Source organism: Rhinopithecus bieti, unplaced genomic scaffold (genome assembly GCF_001698545.2).
Source record: "Rhinopithecus bieti isolate Rb0 unplaced genomic scaffold, ASM169854v2 scaffold_648, whole genome shotgun sequence".
Lineage (NCBI taxonomy): Eukaryota > Metazoa > Chordata > Mammalia > Primates > Cercopithecidae > Rhinopithecus > Rhinopithecus bieti.
The window spans coordinates 129,906-153,583 of record NW_016803107.1 but is presented as its reverse complement, the minus strand read 5'-3'; the positions used below and the strand labels follow the sequence as shown (position 1 = coordinate 153,583).

Genomic DNA, 23,678 nt, shown 5'->3' with positions numbered 1-23,678 from the left:
GTCAGGAGACATGGAGCACAGAGCGTAGGAAGAACAGAAGGTGACTAATAGCAGACTCAGCTCGCTTGGAACCCTGGGTGCCAGTGTAGTGGAGAGATGAAGCTAAATAGGGAGACAGGATCTATGTTAGGCATGAAGATCTTTTAGGCATCCTAAGTCATTTGAGTCTAAATAACATAATACAAATTACTCAGCATGGAACTTAATCTTTTCTCTTCCCTAGAAAAACTCATTTTATTCTTGTTATTTATTTATTTTACTGTTATTTTTATTATATTTTAAGTTCTAGGGTACCTGTGCACAACGTGCAGGTTTGTTACGTATGTATACAACTGTCATCTTGGTGAGCTGCACCCGTTAACTCGTCACTTTTACAGCTCCACGTGAAGCAGCTGAGGAAGCTGGGCACCTAATTTGAGAATCCCTAATATATTGCAGCTCTCTGCTTGGTTTCAATATCAACCTGAATGGTACAAATATCACATTTTCCTTCTAAACTCTGATATATCAGTTTATAGAAATGTCAATTTAGAAGACGTTCTCAAACAGAACCTCAATACCCCATCTCCCACTCTTTCCAAGTCAACCTCAGATTAACCAGACTACTATTTTCAGCATTAGTTCTGACAGTTTTAAACAACCATTTTTTCAGATGGACTATAAATAAAAGCAAAACGTATAGACCGTAGTATCGGATGTTGTTGAATTCAGAGTATAACATAGATAGCGGGGAAAAATAAGAAGTATAAGCTTTAATATTGAAAGAAAAAAAACTTAGAAATAAGAAAAAATATAAAGTATTACAAGAGAGAAAATAAATATACTTCAAAGTGGATTTTATTAAGGTACATATAACTATACTATGCAAGATTATCTGTAATTGATACCTCATAAATTACATTATTAAAGCATGAATCAAAATCGTTGCTTTCACAATAACATTCTTAGTACATTTATTTTAAGATACATCCAAAAATGTGGTTGCCCCAACTTCAAAATTACTTTTCAAAACTTTTCCTATCCATATGAAATTTAAATAATTTATGTTTGTGCTTGTATTGCTTAGAAATGAATGCATATTATATTTTCTCTATTAAACAGTAAATTTCTAGGAGCTATATTTTTCTTATCAAGTCAAGTATTTCCTAAGCTGCTTGTTTTTCCACTGGTTCAGGCTCCTAGTGGGAGAAAGAGAGACTGCCATCTATGACTACTCTTAGTATATGGTATAATGTTTTGTACACAGTTTGTAAGTAACAACTCATTAAAATATTGTTTTAATTTAGATATGTTTAGTCAGATTTAAACGACCTTAAGAATGAAACCTGTGCCTTCCCTGTTCACTGTTTTATCCCTAGTACCTCCCTTCCACAGTGTTTGCCAAAATGAAGATGCTCAAAATATGTAAGTATATATGTGAAGTTATATAAAAATAAATTTAATTCAATAAGCATGCATTAAGTAGCTATTATTAATAAAGCATGGTGCTTGTATCTGTGCAAGATACATCAATCCCCAAAGTCCAATGCCCATTTTCAAAAAGCTTCAGGTCAGTAGGGGAAGAGAAATCTGACTAACTATAAGACAAAGATTTATTAACAGCACCTGAAAGAATAGTAAATGGAACAATCAGGAAAAGAAGGAGGTGGGTATTTCAGTCAGAGAGAGCAAAATAATCAAAGACTGAGAGGCAATATATTCCTGGTGTTTTTCAGGAATATACATAATTCATCAAAGTGGATAGACCCCAGAAAACTGTTACTCTGTCATACATGATATTCCATAAATGTCTTGTTAAAGTGCAAATTTGTGGGCTCCATCTCAAGCACTTCTGTTTAAGTAGTTCTGGAGCAGAATTGAGGAATCTGCACTTTGAAAACAAGTGTCAAGTGGTTTGGATGCACAGATGCTGGACCACATTGAGAAAAGAGATAGATGCAAGTAGAAAGTGGATGTCATCTAATGAGCGTATTCAGTGGGTTGTATGAGGTCGGATCTGTGAAGACCCATTGGAATGAAGATCTTATGGAAGATGAAGAACTAAAAAAGTTTTGTTTTGTGGAAAGGTGTTAAGTGGAAATTACTTCATTATCTAAAAAGAAAAAGAAACCCTCATTATTGAACATTTATAAAATGCAGGAAAGTATAAAGAATATGTCAACAAAACAATATCCAGCTATCAAATATAAGCTGTTTTAATGTTTGGGATATGTTTATTTATACTTTTTAATATGCATGTACATATATTCACATGAAATATATACACAATAGTAAGTACTTTGCATACTAACCTATCTTTTTTTAACAAAATGTAATTTATGTTTGTATCGGTATTTAACTTGTTGCATTATAGTTTATATTTTATTTAGTCAGTACCCTAAAGTAATTGTTTAAGCAGTTTCCACATTTTCATTGCAATGTATAATGAATGATGTGTTGAACATCACAATATATCTTTACATCCTTGCCCATTTTTCTTCTTTAGACATATATTTAGACAATGGACCCCCAGATCTTTTACTATTAAAATACAAATGCGTTTACCAAAGTGACCTCAAATACTCTTTTAAGAATTAGGAAAGTAGTCCTTTTATTCATACTTCTTGCTTATTGTTCTTATTCATATTCTTCAGCCATTTACAATCTGTCTGGTGGAATAATGAATTATTACAAATAAACTGTAAGAATTACTAAAACCTAGACTAGACTTTGCCTACTGATCTATGTTATATGAGACCTACCTTGAATAGCTACATACTCTAGAGGTGGTGAGACTGCCTAAACTCCAAGTATGACTTTACTTGTGCATGCTTTCAGACATGTTTTAACTGTGGTCCTATACTGTGCTAGGTTCAGCATTCATGACAGGATCAGATGTACCGGCATAATCTCTGCCCTCAAATAACCCACCATTTAGAATTGTGTAAATAGTAAGTTAGTGGATCATCAGAATAGAGAGAAAGCATGTTGAAACCAGCTTTTTCAATAAACAACAGTAACTCACAGTACTGAATGATCAAACATGGGTCAGGGAAGTCTTGGTAAAGAAGGAGTACACTCAAACTTCCCTAAATTAGCTTAGAGAGAAATATTTTGAGCACAGTCTTGTGAATTTGCTTTGTCTTTACACTGTAGATTATGGGATTCATTACAGGAGGGATAAGCAGATAAACATTGGCAATAAGCATGTGCACAAGAGGAGGGGCATGCTTTCCAAATCTGTGCGCTAGTAACAAACTGATCATGGGGATGTAGAAGATGGCAACTGCACTGGCGTGAGAGACACAGGTACCAAAAGCCTTTTTCCGCTCCTCTGGGGAGGCAATTCAGAGCACAGAGTGGATGATCAGAGCATAGGAGAGGAGAATCAAGACGGAGTCCAAGCCAGCAGTAGAGATAACAATGGCCAGGCCAAACGCACTGTTGATCCATGTGTCTGTGCATGAGAGCTTCATCACATCAGGGTGGAAGCAGTAGGAATGGTGGAGCACATGACTACGGCAGGAGAGGCACTTAAGGAGCAGGAGTAGAGGCACTAGAGCTGTTGTCCCCCTAAGAACAATTGCAAAGCCCACTTTAATAATCCGTGAATTGGTTAAGATTGTGGCATATCTCAGTGGTTACAGATGGCAATGAAGCAGTCAAAGGCCATTGCCAAAAGTACTGAGGACTCCTTGAATGTGAAGCCATGGATAAAGAACATTTGGCCAATGCAGGCATCAGATTTCTCGAGCATTGAACCAGAAAATACCCAGCATGGTGATCAATGTAGAAAGACACAGACCTAGGTCCATGAAGGATAGCATGGAGAGAAAATAGTACATGGGTTCATGGAGGCTCGACTCAGTGATGATGACAAACAGGATCATGCCATTTCCAGAGATAGCAATGACATAGAGACAACAGAATGGGATAGAGGTCCAGGTCTGAAAGGTTTCAAGGCCAGGGATGCCAGTAAGGAAGAAGACTGCAGGGTGGAAAATGCTCTGGTTGAAGGATGGCATAATGAGTGAAGAAGCAGATGCCTTCGAGGAAAAGAACCATGTCCTGTAATAATGGAGAAGAAAAGTATTTTCACTCTCTTCTATACACCATACAATTTACGATCACTAGAGAACCACGTCCTATTCTTCAGTGAAAATACATAGCCACTTACTGTTTTCTTAGATGTGTTCTTGAATGAACTAGGAGAGGACACAGACACTAAATTGTGTAAAGAAACCTGGTTTTTAGCAAGATTCCCATTACACTCCATCTAGGCTTCAGGATATTTATACATACATATATAAAACAGGAGATTAGATTCAATAATAGAAAATATTTTCAGTTCTATGACTGTATGTACATGGGCAGACAGGAAATTTCTGGGCAACCATAAGGAGCACAACAGGAAATTCACCCTGCTTTTCTTTACTTCTCAGTTTCTGAGGCAAAAACCCTAAGGTGCATTAAAGTTTATAAGTCCATGTGACCCAATGAAAGTAAGATGACAAGATAATATTAAACATTTTCTAGTAAAATACTCCTGATCAAATAAATACACAACAGCTGCTAAGTGAAAAAACAAATACATAAAACTAAGTACCAGGAAAGAAACAATTAAATCTAAATGGACCACAGTGGGTGATAGTAGAAAAAAAGTTTCTTTATACAGGTAATAATTGAGAAGTTGATTATGTTCAAATGAAATTTTGCCTGAAAAAAAAGATGGCTTAAATAACCTTAACAAGAACAAAGGAACTCATTGGAAAGTCATGGATAATAACTGGAGTATTTATCTGAGCAAGTTTCTTGATTTTCCATTTCTGCAAAAGGGTATTGAGAACAGATTGGCTGGGGGAAAGAGGTTTTCTCTGGATATCTAAGTGTTTGCTCACCTAGATCCATAAATCTGTAGGATTGAAAAAGTTTCTGTATATTGCTTCTGGTCTTAAGTTTTCTGACACTGTTTTTTATCTACAGAAAGAATGTTTGGTTATTAACATATCTATGTTCCCCTTTCACTCACTCATGCATGTATTTACTCAAAAAAATTTAAATACCTACAGTGTTAGTGTGTGCATTAGAATCAGACTTGCTACTTTAAGAAGGTCTGTACATGACTCTAGAAAGAAAATATTTGAGTGTAAGTTAACTTGGTTATCTTCATTGCAATCCCCTGAATGAATAGACAGGAACTTAGACATCAGTAAGAATAATTGGTTACAGAAAGTGCGTTCAAGAGGGCATTTCTCTAGGTATTTGAGAAGAAGGAAAAATGTTCAATACAGGAAGGCTCTTTGAGTTCTCACTAAAATATATATATATGCTGGAAATTCTGAACTGAGAGGCAATGCAAGACAAAACAAAATATATGGATTTTCGAGTCAACCCTTAGATCTCAGTTGGAAGATGATAAGCTTCACTTTTTCACCTGAGACTTTACATACAAGAATCGAGACATGAACCAACTTCCACATCCTAAGGAACTCCTGCCCTGATAATGGAGCTTGAGAGTTGTGAAACTAATGTCTATGGTTGAAGTCACAGGATCAGTGACAAATATCGTAGGGCAATAAATCTAAAGGAAATGAAGTCTGAAGACAGAGTGCTGGGGAACAGCAGTATTTAAAGAAAAGACCAGAAGAAGCATCCTCTAACGAAATTGAGGAGGCGTGGCACTAAGGTAAAAATGACTCCCAGGAAAATACAAGGACCATTTTTCCTCAGACCTATGATCTCAGAGCCAGAAAAAATGGCTAGCACAACAGCATCTAAAAGTATCTGTTGAATAAATGAATGAACTGCTTCTGAAAATAGTGATAAACCCCAGTGCTTAATATTTCCAGATATGTGTGATTTCTGATATGTGGCCCCCTCAAATTATAAGTTAAATGCAACCATAAGAACATATTTAACATAGGAGGAAAACAGTTTTCTCAATAATCTGATATTTATCTTTGAGACAAGGACTTTGCTCAAATTTGAACCTAGTGATAAAAACATTTATTTTCCCAGTTGAAGTGGAGAGCAAATAATGACCTTAAGATCATACACTCTTTATTTTAAAAATGAGGAAGCAACTTCTCATTTAATGTTCTTTTTATTATAGTAAATAAGCCCAATTTGCAAACCATATATCTGATTAGGGGTTAATATTCAAAATATATAAGGAACTCCTACAACTCAGTAGCAAACACACAAATAACTCAATTTAAAAATGGACAAAGGCCAGGCGCGGTGGCTCATGCCTGTAATCCCAGCACTTTGGGAGGCCGAGGTGGGCGGATCACGAGGTCAGGAGATCGAGACCATCCTGGCTAACACGGTGAAACCCTGTCTCTACTAAAAATACAAAAAATTAGCCAGGCATGGTGGTGAGTGCCTGTGGCCCCAGCTACTCCGGAGGCTGAGGCAGGAGAATGGCCTGAACCCGGGAGGCGGAGCTTGCAGTGAGCCGAGATCACCCACTGCACTCCAGCCTGGGTGAGAGGGAGACTCTGTCTCAAAAAAAAAAAAAAAAAATCGAGAAAGGACTTGAATAGAGATTTCTCCAAAGAAAACATACAAATGGCCAACAAATATAAAAAGATGCTCAACATTTCTAATTATCACATAAATGTGAATGAAAATCATCAAAATCACAGTAAGATATAACCTCATAGCTATGAAAATACTTATTATAAAAAATGATAGCAAGTGTTGACAAGAATGAGAAGAAACTGGACCTATTGCACACAGTTGGTGAGAATGTCAAATCATGCAACCACTGTGAAAAACAGCACATCCACTCTGAGTATATATCCAAAGGAAATAAATAGTCAAAGAAATATCTACGCTTCCATGTTCATTGCAGAATTAATCACAATAGCCAACACATGGAAACAACCTAAATATCCATCAACAAATGAATGGATAAAGAAAGCACAAGACATGCATGTAATAGAATACTATTCAACCTTAAAAGCAGTAATATTCTGACACATGCATGCTACAACATGGATGAACCTGAAATGAAATACTTCATGATTCCACTCATATGGGAAGTATCTCTTAGCCAAACTCATAGAAACAGAAAGTCGAATAGTGATTGCAACAGACACAGGGAGAGGGAAAAATGGGGGAGATGCTGTTAAACAGGTATAAAGTTTCAGTTACTAAAGAAGAATTAGTTCCAGAGATCTGATATACAACATTTTACTTATAGTTAACAATACTGTATTGTGTGATTAAAAGTTTGAGTAAATCTCATGCTAAGTGTTCTTTTTTTTTTTTTTTTTTTTTTTTTTTTTTTTTTTTTTTTTTTTTTTTTTTTTTTTTTTTACAGGGTCTTGCTCTGTTGCCCAGGCTGGAGTACAGTGGTACAATCACTGCTCACTACAGCCTCTAACTTTCAGGCTCCAGTGATCCTTCCGCCTCAGCCTGCCAAGTAAAGTACCTGTAAAGTAGCTGAGACTACAGGCACACACCATCACACCTGGATAATTTTTTTTTAATTTTTTGTAGAGATGGGGTTTCACCATGTTGCCCAGGCTGGTCTTGAACTATTGAACTCAAGGAATACACCTGCCTTGGCCTCCAAAGTGCTGGGATTACAAGTGTGATTTTATCACAATAAAAATAAATAGAATAGCTATATTGTAAACAGCAAAAATAAAACATAAAAGAAAAATCCAACAGAGTAAGTACTCAGCTATATTTCTAATAAAATTAGTGGTAATGTATTTAATGTCTCCTAAGTGCCAAACAATTTACCTCACTGAATCTCTGAGTCCCTCTTTCCACTGCACACAGCTCATAGCATCTTTCTTCAACTCCTACAATCAAAGGGAAACATAATAGGATTCTTGTAACAGAGGAAACTCTATTAGCAAACATGAGTCCAAGAATAGCTTTTTTTTTCTTTTTTCTTTTTTTTTTTTTTTTTTTCTTAGACAGAGTCTTGCTCTGTCTCTAGGCTGGAGTACAATGGCACAATCACCTGCTCCTCCCAGGTTCAAGCGATTCTCCTGCCTCAGCCTGCTGAGTAGCTGGGACTACAGGCGCCCACCACCACACCCAGCTAATTTTTTGTATTTTAGTAGAGACAGGGTTTCACCATGTTGGCCAGGATGGTCTCGATCTCCTGACCTCGTCATCCACCCACCTCAGCCTCCCAAAGTGCTGGGATTACAGATGTGAGCCCCCGTGCCCGGCCAAGAATAGCTTTTTAAAAAAATTCTATGATTCTTAAACCAGTCTTGAGTTGTCCTGCACTAAAACTAACAAGCAAATATTAAACTCTTCTTAAACAGATCTCTTTAAGTGTCTCTTTCTCCCCTACTGAGAATTCTTCCATGACAGGGCCTATAACTTAAACATCCCTGTAACCAGACTACCAGGAACATCAAAATAGCCCTCATGACAATGCTTCACATTCATTACTATCACAACACCGTTATTGGGTATTAATAACTCCCTTTTATGGATGAGAAAGCAGGGTAAGATGAGATAATTGAGTCTCAGAGGAACCATATGACGTTCTCAAAATCATCCAACAAGCCAATGGCAGATTCAGGAATTGACCTCTGTTCTTACTCCAAATGCCATGCTCTCACAAACTCTTTATTTAATCTTTTTTGTTTGTTTGTTTGTTTTTGTTTACTGTGGAATGAACAAACACATGCTGATAACTGTAGTCTATATTTGGAATAACTATTTTGAATGCTACAACAATATTTTTGAGTTGACATAATGTATGAAAATATACTACTGAGTTCATGCTCACTAATTTACTCTGAACACTTCTGTGTTGATTTCATATACTATCTGAAGGTTATATAGTACCTGATCTATTTATAAATGTCTTCAGTGCACCACAACACTGACCTTGTGTGCAGAAGAATTCTGGGGTCTGGAAGGTGAGGTTATTTGATCCTTCCCCCTGCTATTTGAAGGATCATCCCACACAGCAGAGAATCTATTAACGCAAAGCAAGTGAGAGTTGTCTCAACATCACTAACTTGCAGAAAGGTTCTGTACTACTACAGCTGCGGAATCAGCCCCTGATCAGCCCTGCCCCTTGACAAAGAGGTTCTCTTCTGCCAGGAGAAAACATAGGCAGAAAATTCAGGAATAGGAGAACTACCAGATTTGAGAGAAAGAGACTTTATAAGGAGCCTAGAAGTCACCTGGTGAGAGTCATTTACTCAGCAGAAAAACAAATTCCTAGGTGAGAACTCCATAGAGCTGTGTTCTGCTAACCCTTTGTGCTCCAAATAACAAATTGTAAAAGGCAACGTATTTTCAGTCTGTCTTCACACTTTCTTCCCCAAAAGACAATTCTACAGATGAACTACAATTTCAGGTCTCATTCAAGAGCAATTTGAACCCTAAATAGCTGTGGGACCACTTTGCATAGAGCCAGAGTAAAAAAGAAGTGGTGGTGTTAACGGATCATTAACAGCTGAGTTTGCTCAGCTGCCATTTGCCAATTTCACAGCAATCATAAGACATGGAACCCAAATAGGAAAGGGGTTGCTGAGTTACTGCATTCACTGAAGGTAGTGCAGTGGTTTTCTGATTGAGGGCCCAAGCCCTCCCCTGAATTTCCTGGGAGTTGTTGCTAACCTGTGCATAGTCACAGAAAATGACAACTTAAGAGGAAGTGACTAAAGGAAGACTACAAAACTTTATGAGTCCCTTGTGTGTCCCTTGCTAGCTTACAGAGATACTAGGCTGCTCTAACTGTCCTAAAACTGCTACCAGTATGTTTACCACTGTGGTGGAGAATTAACCATGTTTGACAGACAGCTATTTAAGCTGTGAATGCTCATAAATGGCTTTCAGCTTTTTAATTAATACAGTGTTTCACAATTAATGGTGAGCTTGGAAGGTTGATAAGTTTCAAGGACAACTATTTAAACATGTTTCTTGGCATAAGAGGCTGTATCAAGAGGACATTACCTTGCAAAGGCCTGCTATATGGAAGAGGACGTGGTAACTATTCCCGTTAGAGTTGCTACAGAGCAGATACCTGTTTAATTTTTTTCTTCTTCTTATGTTACAAGATGCTAGATCCCTAGGAAAATCTGGAAAGATGCATTTTTTCCCAGAAGTTCACAAAGAACCTGAGAAAATATGCTCTCTTTTTAGGTATCTTCTGGACTAATCGAAACACAATCTTCCCCCAGAAATACTTCAACGGGTTGGGGGGAAATCTTAACAGTCCCAGATAAATGTGCAACATAATGTATGAGACTCCGTGGGAAAAAAATGCACAATTTAAATAGAAGCTTTCAAGATACAGAAGCAAAAACAGATGTCCAGGCTGTTACAGGGAAATAAATGTGAAAATTTTACTATCCATGCTAGGAATTCCAGTCTGAGGAGCACTGGTTCATGCTCTCAGACACATGTGCAGGCTGATCTTCTACACACAGCTGCAGAAAATGGGACACAGAAGAACTTCAGGCTCTTTTTTAGTGCAAACTCCAGACATTTAAACCATTCATCAGCCATGGCCTAAGAATCAGTGGATACAAGAAGGGCATAATGATCAATATTCATTTTGACTGGTTGTCTATTCTAGTTGTACTGTCCCAGGAGTTAAGTATGTTAAACACTTGCCTACACCCACCTGTCCATTAAGAGTCAACATAGATCATGACCATCCTGGCTAACACAGTGAACCCCCATCTCTACCAAAAAAAAATACAAAAAAATTAGTCAAGCGTGGTGGCAGGTGCCTGTAGTCCCAGCTACTAAGGAAGCTGAGGCAGGAGAAGGGCATGAACCTGGGAGGTGGAGCTTGCGGTGAGCCGAGATCGCACCACTGTACTCCAGCCTGGGCGACAGAGCGAGACACCATCTCAAAAAAAAAAAAAATTAAAATTAAAAAAAAAGAGTCAACATAGCATTGGTTCAACTGAAAGTATTTGGAACCAGACAACCTTGGTCCAAAGCTCAGTTTTGTCACCAATCGTGTGACCTTGGGCTAACTGTGTAACTACATCACCTCTGTTTTTGGCTTTCACTTTGGAGAAAATAGTTATACTGCTTTATAAGTCTATTTTGTAAAATAAAGTAACCCCGTATTGATCCATAAAAAGGTCTTAGCACAGTACACTTTGCACTCACTCAATCAAAATGTATTATTAATCATTATAATTATTTATTTTTATTATTTATGATTACTAGTTTTCATTTAAATGGCAATTTTATTAAATTATCATTTAGCGTCTAGTATGTGTCAGATACTGTGTTCCAATGTTGAGATGAAAAGGTGTAGTATCTACTCTCAAGGAACTCATATATATGACAGATAGATAGACAACCATTATAACACAAATCTGGTCAGGACATTAGCCTGCTTTCAATTCTTTGGCTTCCCAGGTCCTCAGAAATCTGGCCTTGCGACCCCTTTAGGTGGAGAAACATTCATTTCTACTCTCTCTCCTTCAGTCACACAGAACTCATTTTCAGTTTCTGAAACATGGCATGGTTTGGCTCAGGTCTGAGCCTTCTCTCATTCTATTCTCTGAGGCAGTATTATGATGTTTACTGATTCCTAAACTCTGTTTCAAATATAATTCAAAACAGTTTAATTTTTTATTTATATTAAAATTAAAATAGCTTTTTATCCTAGATTTTCTGATTTGCAGATTGTGGATAAATTAATGGAAGCTTAACTCTGTGGGGTTTTTTATCCTTTTTTAATTTTTCTTTTAAGTTTCCCTACTTTGCCGTGCCCTAATTTGGTCCTCAGTCTGCCAAGCAGATGAAACACCACAGCTGTTGACTGTGCCTGGAATATTTCCTTAACCTTCTGTCATCCCCTCACCCTACTCTACTCTCCTGCCCTCATTACTAGCTCCCCTGACAAAACCCTTTTCACTCACTCAGATCTCATATTATCAATTACATTTGGTTAGCCTCCCTTGATCACGCGGGCTAAATTGTCCCAGCACCTAGGTGATCTATACCAGCGCGTCACAAATATGAACGGCACATTAATGCCCTAGGTATCTTGCAAAAGTGCAGGTTCTAATTCAGAAGATCTAATTTTCTTTTCATTTCCAACAAGTTTCCAGGCGATGCTAACATTATTGGTCCTTCAATAGCAAAGATCTCTGTGAATACCACTTATAGAGTAATTATAACACAGTATTTTAATTTCCCATCTACTTATTTGTATCCCCCACTAGACTTCAAACTGGTAATATTTGGGGTGATATCTGTTGTGTTCACTGTTATACCCTCAGGATCTTGTTCAATACCAGATATATGTAGATTATACGATATTTCTTTTAATAAATGAATTAAGAACTATAATGAAGGCATGTGCAACAAGATATAGTGGGAGCAGAGAGGAATGGAATAAATAGGAATATTAGGAATCGCCAGAAGTTCACAGGGAGAGGTAAGGATGAGTGACATTTCTATACACACCAAAATTGAACGGTGAGTGTTGGCCATATCAACAGGGTAGGAAAACTGCAAAATCCAACATGGCTGGATCCAGGAAAAGACGTGAATGAGACTTTTATCAGACCGTGGAGGGCTAGTAGGTGATAATGGAGTTTTAATAATTTTTCTAAACAGTAGTATAAACAAAATGGTTTTTGATATAGTGTCTTAATCTATTTCCTCTTGCTCTGACACAATACCAAATACTAGGTAATTTATGAAGGAAAGAAGTATATTTAGCTCACAGTTCTGGAGGCTAGGAAATTCAAAAGCATGGTGCCAGCATCTGGAGAGAGGTTTTGTGCTGCCATTACATAGTGGAGGGCATCACATGGCAAAAGGACAAGGGCATGTGTGTCAGCCCAGATCTCTTTTTCTTGTTGTAAATCCACCAGTCCCATCATGATGACCTTATCTAATCCTACTTATCTCCCAAAGGCTTCATATCTAATCAAGATATGAATTTGAGAATTAAATTTCCAACATGGGACACATATTCAAACAGTAACATGCAGCAACCCGTTTTTGTTGCTGTTGTTATCGTTTGTTCTCTTTTATTTCTACAATTTCAATACATTAACCTTGTATTACCTAGTTTGCCTCTGACCTCTTGCTCCTGTATCAAATTCTGTTTCTTTTATATCCTAAACTGTTTGCTCCTTGTACTAGTCTTAGCCCTGAAACTTGTTTTTCTATTTCCTGATCAAGCATGACCATCCACATGAGCTGCTATATGCACAAATTTTAAGGGTTGCATAACATCCCAGGACTGGGTATAAATGCTTTATATATTCTGTATCATTGAGAATTTTTATCTACATTTTTACCACTGTAAATAATGGGGCAATAAATTTTCCTGTACATAAAATACGTGCATTTCTGATATCTTCCTTTCAATAAAGTTTTAGAAATGGAATATTATGGACATTTTAAGACAATAAAATATACTGGAAAATCTGCTTCCAGAAAGTTCATGCAAACATTGTAAAACAATGCCTAGTCCACTGTAACACAGCAACACAACACTGTGTATTACGTGTTTTAAAAAACATTTGCTGATTTGATAGGCAAGAGTATTTTACTGTTTACTGTAGTAAAATGTTGACAGTCAATAAATCAGACTTATTTCAAGTTCCTAGTGCAGAGTTTTCCTGTCTCCAATTTGGTACTTCCCATTTGGATTACCAAGTTTCAGAAACATTAGTATGAAGTCAAATGACATCACAGACTATGATATGTTTCCTGGATTCAATGGTGTTAATATTAATGTACGAATAAGGTATGTTGCTATGTAATTTCATGGAGGAACATTGAACTGGAATTTTCAGAAAGTTTAATTAAATTACCAACCACTGTTCTGCTAGGCTGGCATGAGAATAGGGCAGTGAGAAGAGCCATATTTTGAAGTATGTGTACCAGTGTGTGTATTGGTGCTTTGACCAGTATGCACACTAGTTTCATTTTCATGTACTAAGCTCTGGCACAAAATTTACATGATACCACTATAGTAACTTTATTTTTCTTATAAGAGTAACATTCTTTCAACCATAAGAATAAAAATATGTGACTATTCCAAAACAGTTTCTGAGACTAATGGGAAAAGAGTCACAGCCCTAGAATTTGCTCAACTTGGTAGGCAAAGTGTTTTCAAAGGTCTCAAGAAATTTACTGTGAGGAAACACAACAATAAAAAACCTTTATGTGCAAGGTATAAGCATGCACAAGTGACAACCTGTTAACATTCGGTTTGGCGCATCAGCATGCATGAAGGCTTTTGGGTGTAGACGACTCGAATTGAAAGTAATGGTGGATGGATGGTCATGTGAAGACTTGAGTTTTGAAAACTGAAAGGGTGTCAGATAGCCCAGGCTTTGAATACTGGTTGTGCCATTTATAACTGAGAAACCTAAGTAAGTTATTTAAACTCTAACTTTTGGTTTAAACATAGTTTAAGACATAAATCAAACTAATAATGGATTCTTCTACCGAATTTATTATTGCAGAGTTGTGTAAGTCAAAAGTTGACATGGATCTCACTGAGCTAAAATCAAGGAATCACTAGGCTGCATTTCTTTATAGAGGGGATAGGGAAACATCAATTCTCTTCTTTTCTCCTTCTGAAGGCTTCCCACATTCCTTGGCTTGTGGCCTCCTTCTGCCATCTTCGAAGCCAGCAACAGTGGATCAAATCCTTCTCATGCTGCCATCTTTCTCATTCTCCACTTTTAAAGACTCATGTGAATATATTGGGTCCACCCAGCTAATCCATCTAATCTCGCTATCTCAAGTTATTTGACTTTAATCACATCTGCAAAGTCCGTTTACAATCTGTGACATATTCACAGATTCCAGGCATTGAGACATAGATATCTTTGGGGGCCATTATCCTGCCTATTGCAAACACTTGGCATAGTATCATGGATGTAGAATGCATAATAAAATATTATTGTTCTTGTTATTTATTGTTTTTATTACCTTATGAAGAAGAAAATCACTCAGGCCATCACATTTTCAGTAGTGAAACAGACTTGATAGTGGGGAGGAGATAATATCGGAAGCAGGGAGAATGGTTAGGAAACTACTGAAATTACTCAAGTGAGAGATAATTGTGACTTAAATAAAGGTGACATTTCTGGAGATGATAAAGAGTGATCAATTTCTGGTTGTATTTTTCAAAGAGATTGACAAAATTTACTGATGGATTAAATGCAGGATGTAAGAGACAGAAACCGAGAATGAATCCAAGCCCCACATGCCCAAAGAGTGGTCCAAAATTGGTGGGAATATCTAAGGATTTAAAGAGGCCATTAAGTAGACAAGATGGACAACTTATAGCAGTCTATGCATTCTATTTATTAAAGACTAATGAGAGCAATAGTAACCTGACAGAAGGTGACATCATTGACCAAATCAATCACCCATCTACCCACAATTTTTCTTGATATAATACAAGATTTTCAAAATTTGACTACAAGTAAGGAGAACCCCAAATTATTGTGACTAATTCTCTTCAACCTGGTAGGTTGGGACTTCAAAATATAAACAGGTCAAAATTACAAAAAATAAATGAAACTGTATTTTATGCACAACTAAGTTGTGAACTAAGATTTTTACCTACCGTATTCACCAAACATTTGGTTCATGCCTCTAGGATAACCTTATCATGGGTTAACATGTAATTATTGGTTGACCTATCTTCTACACTAAAACCCTAAACAGTAAGAATTATGGTGTATTCTTAAAAAAAACTCTATCACTGAGCATAATGTTTAGAATATGGGACATTCTTATGAACTATTTACTTGGTGTATGTATGGATGAGCAAATGAATTATTTTTTATCTATAAGAGAAAGACTGCTGCTGCAAAGAACCACAGGCAGGCTAATGAAACCATGCTACTGTGAGTAATAATAGATACTGAGGAGTTAAGGGCTGGAGTTGGACTCTCACTCATAATAGGAGATGCCATTTAGTAATTTGATACAATATTTTGTCTTTTAAAATTTCCTTCAGAGTGACTGCCAGTGATTATGAGGTTCCTTTTAAGGGTAATGAAAATGTTCTAAAATTGAATTGTGATGATGTTTTTTGCACAGTTCTGTGACTTTACTAAAAACAATTGAATCATACACTATAAATGGGTGAATTTTATAGTATGTGAATTATATATCAATAAAGCTGTTAAATAAAAAAGCTTTTGAGTAAATGACACATGAACAAAAAGTTACATCAGCCCATAAAGCACATAGCCACCATAAGTAATTGCATAATGAAACGGATATAAAAGGACTATATGAGGCAAAAGAAGTCTTCTGGGAATCTCCACACCCCGAAGACACAGTGAGTTAGTAGCACCACCACCAGGAATTGGCCTCTCAGCTCTGTGCCTGTCTCCAATCAGGCTGGAATAAGTCTCCTCATATTTGAAAGCTTGGCCCTCCCCTGGAATCTAAAGCCTCTCAGCCTTCTGAGTCAGCCTGAAAGGAACAGGCCGGACTGCTGTATGGGCTCTGTAAGTAAAACTGTTTTGTTCAGTGAAAATGCTTGACTCTAGATGAATTGGACTTTCTCACCCACAGGGAATAATTTCCTCACAATGTGCAGAATTAGATTAGATGTTGGGATGGTGGGCTGAGGAGGATGGTAGAATTTGCAGAATTATTTATTCTCAGGAAATATGTAGAGAATGGGTATTTTGTTCTGCCTGATACAGATTAGATAACTTGTTTTTCGTCAAATGGTTTAATCAGTGTGCTAATATATTTATCACAGTCAGTGAATCTCATTTCTATGCCCAATAACTATTACTAAAAATGAAAAATTACCAACTTCGAGCACGTTGCATGCCAGCTACTGGTACTAGACACAGTGCATATCCTGTCTTATAGATGAGGAAACTGGATCACAGAAAGTTTATATTATTTGTAGATTTCAGTAAAACAATTGTTTTTGAGAGCATGAGCTTTGGAATTAAAACACCTGGGTTAAAATTCAGCTCTGACTTTCACTAGTTGTGTGTGATTTCAAATATGTTTCAGAACTTCTGATACTCAGTGTCTTTGCCAGAAAAATTAATTTAAAGTGAATCTAATAATACTTGCTGCATGACGATATAGTAAGAATTAAAATAATGCTTATAAAGCACTGAGGACAATAATGTTCACAAAACAAGTGTCCAGTAAATGGTAGCTATTTCTATGAGTAATATTTTTATTAATGGTGTAGATGGTCTCAAAACTAGTTAGTGTTTGAGCAATATTTTTATTAATGGTGTAGATGGTCTCAAAAGTAGTTAGTGTTTGAGCTAGAATCTGAACCCAGGTCAGTTACACACGATAGCGATACCATTGCCAATAGCATGGAGAATACTGATGACACTATACGGTCTAGTTCAGCAGATTAAGAAAGCCACAAGCTATAGCTTATAATAGTGCAGTGAAAGAAGAGTATCATCATAATCTGAGTGGGCAGGAAAATTAGTTGAGAGAATATACCTTATTTCGCAAGAGAGAAAATGAAGGTATGTATGAATTGCAGAGGATGGGTCGGAAAGATTTGAGAGTGAAGGCAGCACAAAAGAGAAGCTTGGGGGAAATTTAGTGTCTCCTTCTAAGAATATTCATTAGCCCCCCTCTAGTCTCAGATATAAACACTTAAGATTTTTTCAATGTAAGAAAAACACAATGAAATAACAGCTTCAAATACCCACTACTAACAATTGCTTGGCCTTCTTATATAGACCTCCCGAGGTTCTCATTTTCTGCATTTCAGGAGTATAATCAATTAAAAACTAATCTTTATATGTAAGGGATGAGAGAGAGAAAGACGAGGGTGTGTGTGTGCACACATGTGTGTGCATATGGTGGGTAGTAATTTTAATTAAGTGATTTACTAGAGTTCGATGCCATTTGCTGATAAATGAAGCAGGAGGAAGAGCCAGGTTTGGAAGCGAGGAGAGAATGAGTTCTATTTGTCTCATACAGAGGTTGAAGTAACTGAGTGATGATGGGTGAAGATGTCCCTCAGGGGTTGCCATAGTATTTTATTTACCTTCCATTCACCACGTGAAGCATGGAGCTTTGTTCTCCAAACTGCTATCAATTATTTTTCTAAATTACAGGTTTGATTGCTTCACTGTATTTTCACATTTCATTACTACCTTTACACTTAAAACCAGAAACTTTGCCACAGCGTTAAAGATTCTGCTAACTTTTAAAACATAGAACTCTGGAGATGCCATAATTAGATTGCAGATTTATGAGTCTTCTGGATATAAGTGCTATTTAAAGCCATGAGAATAACCAAGATATCTCAAGGAGAGCATATGAAAAGCAAAGAAAGAAGAGATACTTCTTGGGAGAAAAGCAGACTCCTCTAGAATCCCACAATTTATAAGGCAGAGAACAAAACCATTGTTTGACAAACAGAAAAAAAGAAAAAAAACACCTCACAGAATAACCATCATTGAAGCTAATGAAGGAGAAAGTTTCAAGGAGGAGGAGGTAAACATTGCCAAAAGTTGAGACGAGGGAGAGAAAAACAAATCTGAGATTAAACTTTTGGACTTGGCATGTAGAAAATCACGGGTGACATCATTTGGAGGATTTTCAGAGTCATTAGGGAAAGAATTCAGATTGTTACTGAAGGTGAAGGAATAATAACCAAAGCGGACTGTTCTCCAAAGGAATTTTTATCCTTATAAAAGATACAGCAGGAAATTGAGAAAGAAACAGGGTTTATGTCTTGTATCCCTCACTATCACTATCAAAGCACAAGGCTAATTATGAAAACTATTCAATATATCCTGGTTGAAATGAATGGTTTGGAAATATCTATATAAAACTGTGGGAAGCTTTTATTGTTGAGTTAGAGTAAAACTTGAGTATTGCAGACTGCAAAAAAGCAACCAATGGTACTAAACAAGATACTAAAGAGGGAAAGGAATTTTGTTGGCATTGAATGAGAAGAGATGGAAAAAGATTTACTTATTAAAAGCAAAGCTCCTTGCTTCCAGTGGTCAATAAAAGGTGAATAAAATGTTTAGAAATGTCTGGCTCTTGATGCTCTGCAAAAATTTAAGTTCATTACACTTTCCATGGAATTCAAGATTTTCATGATTTGACCTCTGGTGCTTTCTCTAGCTTCATTTCCTACAGCACCTAGCCTCACATTTAAGACTTCGATACACCCCTTCTCTTGTAGTTATCCAACAAACTGCCTTATGTTATTCTTTCATTCATGTCTCTCCTCATGTTATCAATGGCACTGCAAAAGCACACTTCTCCTGTTTTTCATCTTTATAAACTCACATCTACCCATCAAAACTTCACACAGTTATAAGTCATACAGTCTGTTAAAATTCTTGGAACTGGCTCTTCTTGACACAAAGAGACACATTCATGTATGCACACACTCCAAATCTGCCACTCCACACTATTATCTCTTCTGCCTTATCTGTTAGATACAACCTATCCTTATACACTCTACAACAATAGCATTTATCTGTTTGTCTGTTTGTCTCTGACACTGCTGATATACACTGTCTGGCATGTAGTGGATATTTAAAATTAGTCATTTTTTATTTTCAGTAAGAGTCCCTTGATTCTTGACACAGCAAACTCGGCTCCCTGTATATGTATATACATAGTTCAGTTCAGTTTGAACTGAACCAAGTGTTCATGGTTGATAGTCAGGAGCTAAAGTGGAGTTATTGGCTATGAAAAAGAATAAGGTACCCTCTTGTCTCTGAGCCCAGAGTGAATGTAGGAAGGGTGCAAGAAGATATGGTTGTAGAGTGATGGAAAGGAGAGAAATCATTCACAGATCAGGTCAAACTATATACACTATGCTTTTCTTTTGTTTTGTTTATGATCTCTCAGCAAGAAGGAGGAAAAAACTGCCAAGAAAAATGAAAATGAATAAATTGTTGAAATGAAGTAATGGGAACCGTGAAGAAGTTAGGATGAAAGAGAAATTATTCAAATAGCAATTTAATTTTTTAAAGTGGTTACATAAAATTTCCTACAACACAATGACAAAAATTACAACTCAGACATTGCATGGGTTTTAAAAATCATGAAAGCCTGAATTAATTTACATAAATGGAGCCCCTCTGTACTTTCATAACCATTTTTATTATTCATCAATGTATATGAGATATTGAAGTTACTGAACAACGGTTCTGCTCTTTCTCTCTCACTGGATTATAAACTCTCTAAGAGGGGTTTTATTTGTGTTGTCCTTTAGCTTCTAACATAGCACTATGTAAGATCCAGATACTCAGTTAATGTCCCTGAGAGAGTAAAACAAGATCAAGAGAAGAAGTGTTATAAGTGCATTATTGCTCGACACTTCTACACAGGCCATTCTGAAAGCCTGGGAATTCTTCATCTCAACTTATATAAAACGCAGAAATCTTTCAAGCACTGGTTTTTCTAGAAAGCCTTCTCCAAATTCTACAAACCTACTGAATGCTCTCTTTCTGTTAATTCCATTTTAGTGTGTTTTGGTTTTTTAAAATTATTTTATCGTATTTCTAGTTGACAAATAATATGGTATATATTTGTGGGATAAAATGTGATGTTGTAATACATGTATGCATTGAGGAATGATCAAATCAGGCTAATTATCATATCCATCACCTCAAATATTTATCAGTTCTTTGTGGTGAGAACATTTAAAATTCTCTCTTTTTTGTTTTTTTGGAAATATACTATACATTAACTATACTTCTTATTTCTCTAAGAGGTTTGATCATACATTTTAGATATTTTCATCACTCTCCTGAGGACACGTTATTTCAGAATCTAAAGCTATAGTTTCATTATTTGGCCAAATCATGTAACCTAGAATTTCTTATTGTTCCTCTAGTTTTCTGTTAATTTTAGTTAAATCCCTACCCTTTTTGTCACTAAGACTTCTTTCGGTGATTCTTGAGGTGGCACTTCATCAGGGTGAATGTGTGAGTCTGGATACGTTGAGGTTCCTCTCCATCCTCTCGTTTATCAACACTTACTGTCAGCCACCCAGCACCCTTTCTTTTCCCCTGAAGAATAGTTACCCTGCAACTAGCTATCTCTCATTGATTGAGCCCTCTGCAGCCAAAGCCCTAATCTCTGATTTTCCCTTCACCCCTATCTTCAACTCACCCATACCCATCTACCTTTCTGCAATTCCGTACTCAATGAAAAAAGAAATGTGATGTTTGCAATAAAGTTATATTTTTCCCTCCGAAACAAAACAGTAACATTCAATTAGGTATCTCCTAAGAAGTATGTCTTAACAAAATAGAGAGATTCTGTTCTGGAGAACTAGTCTTCAAGCCGACTGAAGAGAGAACTGTGATGGAAGGTGGCAGCACACTCTATCAGCTGGGGGTCGCCTCCTGTCTTCCTAAGCCTGGTGGAAGGTCTGTGTTCTAATTCACCATCTCTTCCAAATGTGACGCCAGGTATCACATTGTAAGGGTTTATTTAATACTTAGATGCTGAAGCCATTTATTTGTCACTTCCTATGTGTGACTTTGTATTATAATGATCACTTTCTTCATATTTTCTGGCTTACCAAATTGTCTGTAAGCTTCTCTGCTTTCCACACTTACGACCAATGTAATATTGCTGTTCCACAGCCCCAGTGAATTTTTCTCTGGTGACAACCATAGAGGAAAAATAACGCACTACCTCTTCAGCACAATTTAAACATGCCAGAAAGAATGAAATATGATTGGCAAATTTGGGGTAAAGTGTTTATTATTAGTTCGGTTGTCTATGGCTAGAATTATCAGAGGACCGGTCACATGATATAAACACAGCTGCCAGCAAAGTGCCCTAGAGAAGAAAGATTGTACGCTGAGGCAAATTCAAAGACAAAGCAAAGTACCCACTACAGCAGTTGAAATCTGACATTTTTAAATCAATTTAAATGCGCCATTCGTAGTTTCATATTATATAAATACTCATGTCAGTTTTCTGTACAATAAAATTATTTTAATTCGATCAATACACAAACGAACATAGCTTTTTTTTGTTTTAAGCTCTCACCTTGTTTTGTACTTTTAATTCAGCATGTCAACTTTGCAGACTATCACCTCCACTTCCGTCATTTGCCTGCTCACTGGTATTCCTGGGATGGAAGCCTTCCACACCTGGATCTCCATTCCCTTCTGCTTCCTCTATGTAACTGCTCTTTTGGGAAACAGCCTGATCCTCTTCGCTATCATCACTCAGCCCAGCCTCCATGAACCCATGTGCTATTTCCTCTCCATGCTGTCTACCAATGGCCTCAGCCTATCCATATCCACTCTGGTCACCATGCTGGGTATATTCTAGTTCAAAATGAGGGAAATCAGCTTTAATGCCTGCCTGTCCCAGATGTTCTTTATTAAATCCTTCACTGTCATGGAATCCTCAGTGCTGTTGTACATGGCTTTTGATCGTTTTATGGCCATCTCTAATCCCCTTAGGTATGCCATAATTTTAACTGACTCCAGAATAGCTCAAATTGGAGTGGCAAATGTCATCAGGGGAATCCTAATGCTGACACCAATGGTAGCACTTCTTATAAGACTTTCCTACTGCTACAGCCACGTACTCCACCACTCCTACTGTTACCACCCTGATGTGATGAAGCTCTCATGCACAGACACCAGAATCAAAAGTGCAGTTGGGTTGACTGCCATGTTCTCTACTGTTGGTGTAGACTCAGTTATCATCCTCCTTTCTTATGTTTTGATCATTAGGACTGTCCTTAGCATTGCTTCCCCAGAAGAGAGGAAGAAAATCTTTGGCACATGTGTCTCCCACATCGTGGCTGTTGCTATATATTACATTCCATTGATCAGCCTGTCCTTTGTTCACAGATTTGGGAAACAAGCCCCAGCCTATATACATACTATGATTGCTAACACCTACCTGCTGATTCCCCCTGTAACGAACCCCATCATCTACAGTGTGAAAACCAAACAGATATGTAGAGCTGTGATAAAAATTCTCCATTCCAAAGAAACATAAAATTTTAGAATTCCAGCACTAGATGGACCCCTCGAGATGGTATACTTCAGGTCATGTTACCAATTAAAAACAAAAACAACCAAAGAACTGGTGCCATTGAAGCTAAGCATACAATCATTTAAAGTTAAAGCTAGAATGCATGTAGAACATCAGCTAGTTTGACTACTTTATTTCCAAGATGAGGAGGTGAAGACATGGAATAGAAGAGATGAACAGCCTAAAATTAGCTTTACATCTAAAAGTTCTCCTTCTCACACCACTGTTGGGTCTAAACTGTTGTTGCCTTCTGTCCCTGCCAACAGCCTTTCTATTATTATCTCATCTACTTCATAGCAGTTAGAATGACACATTATAGAGAAGTCACTCCTGTGTGAGAAATAGGTAGTATTTTCCAACTGTTCTAGTAATTTCGATTGCCATTTATTATTTGCTCTGACAAGTCATGGTTCTAAGTGTTTTTTATGTGTATTAACACATTTTATATCTAAAACAATGTTATAAGATAATCACTTTTATTATCAATAAGAAAATTGAGGCATGAAATGTTAAGTAGCTTGCTTAAACAGCTAGTAACTGGTGTTGCTGATGGCAGAGCACATCCATGCAGACTGACTCCAGAGCCCCCCACACTCTTAACTTTGATGCTATATTGCTACCTCTAATATAATATATAGGTATATAATTTATATATAATTTATATTTCTAAAAATTATATGAACATATATATAAACTTATATTTATAA

At 36.8% G+C, this 23,678-nt stretch overlaps 2 protein-coding genes and 1 pseudogene across 2 annotated transcripts in view; 2 read left to right on the top strand and 1 right to left on the bottom strand.

The window, feature by feature from the left end:
• Positions 1–3,068: 3,068 nt before the first annotated feature.
• On the bottom strand, positions 3,069–4,004 carry LOC108543750 (olfactory receptor 51F2-like; annotated as a pseudogene).
• A 12,239-nt stretch (positions 4,005–16,243) lies between these two features.
• LOC108512245 (olfactory receptor 51E2) overlaps positions 16,244–23,678 on the top strand; it is a 17,487-nt gene continuing 10,052 nt past the window's right edge. The window contains exon 1 of the mRNA XM_017847450.1: positions 16,244–16,439. The gene's annotated coding sequence lies outside the window, so the exon portion shown is untranslated. The remainder of the gene's footprint in view (positions 16,440–23,678) is intronic.
• OR51C1 (olfactory receptor family 51 subfamily C member 1) lies at positions 21,991–22,935 on the top strand. The gene is given in 1 exon segment (XM_017847561.1): positions 21,991–22,935. A coding segment is annotated over 1 exon segment (945 nt).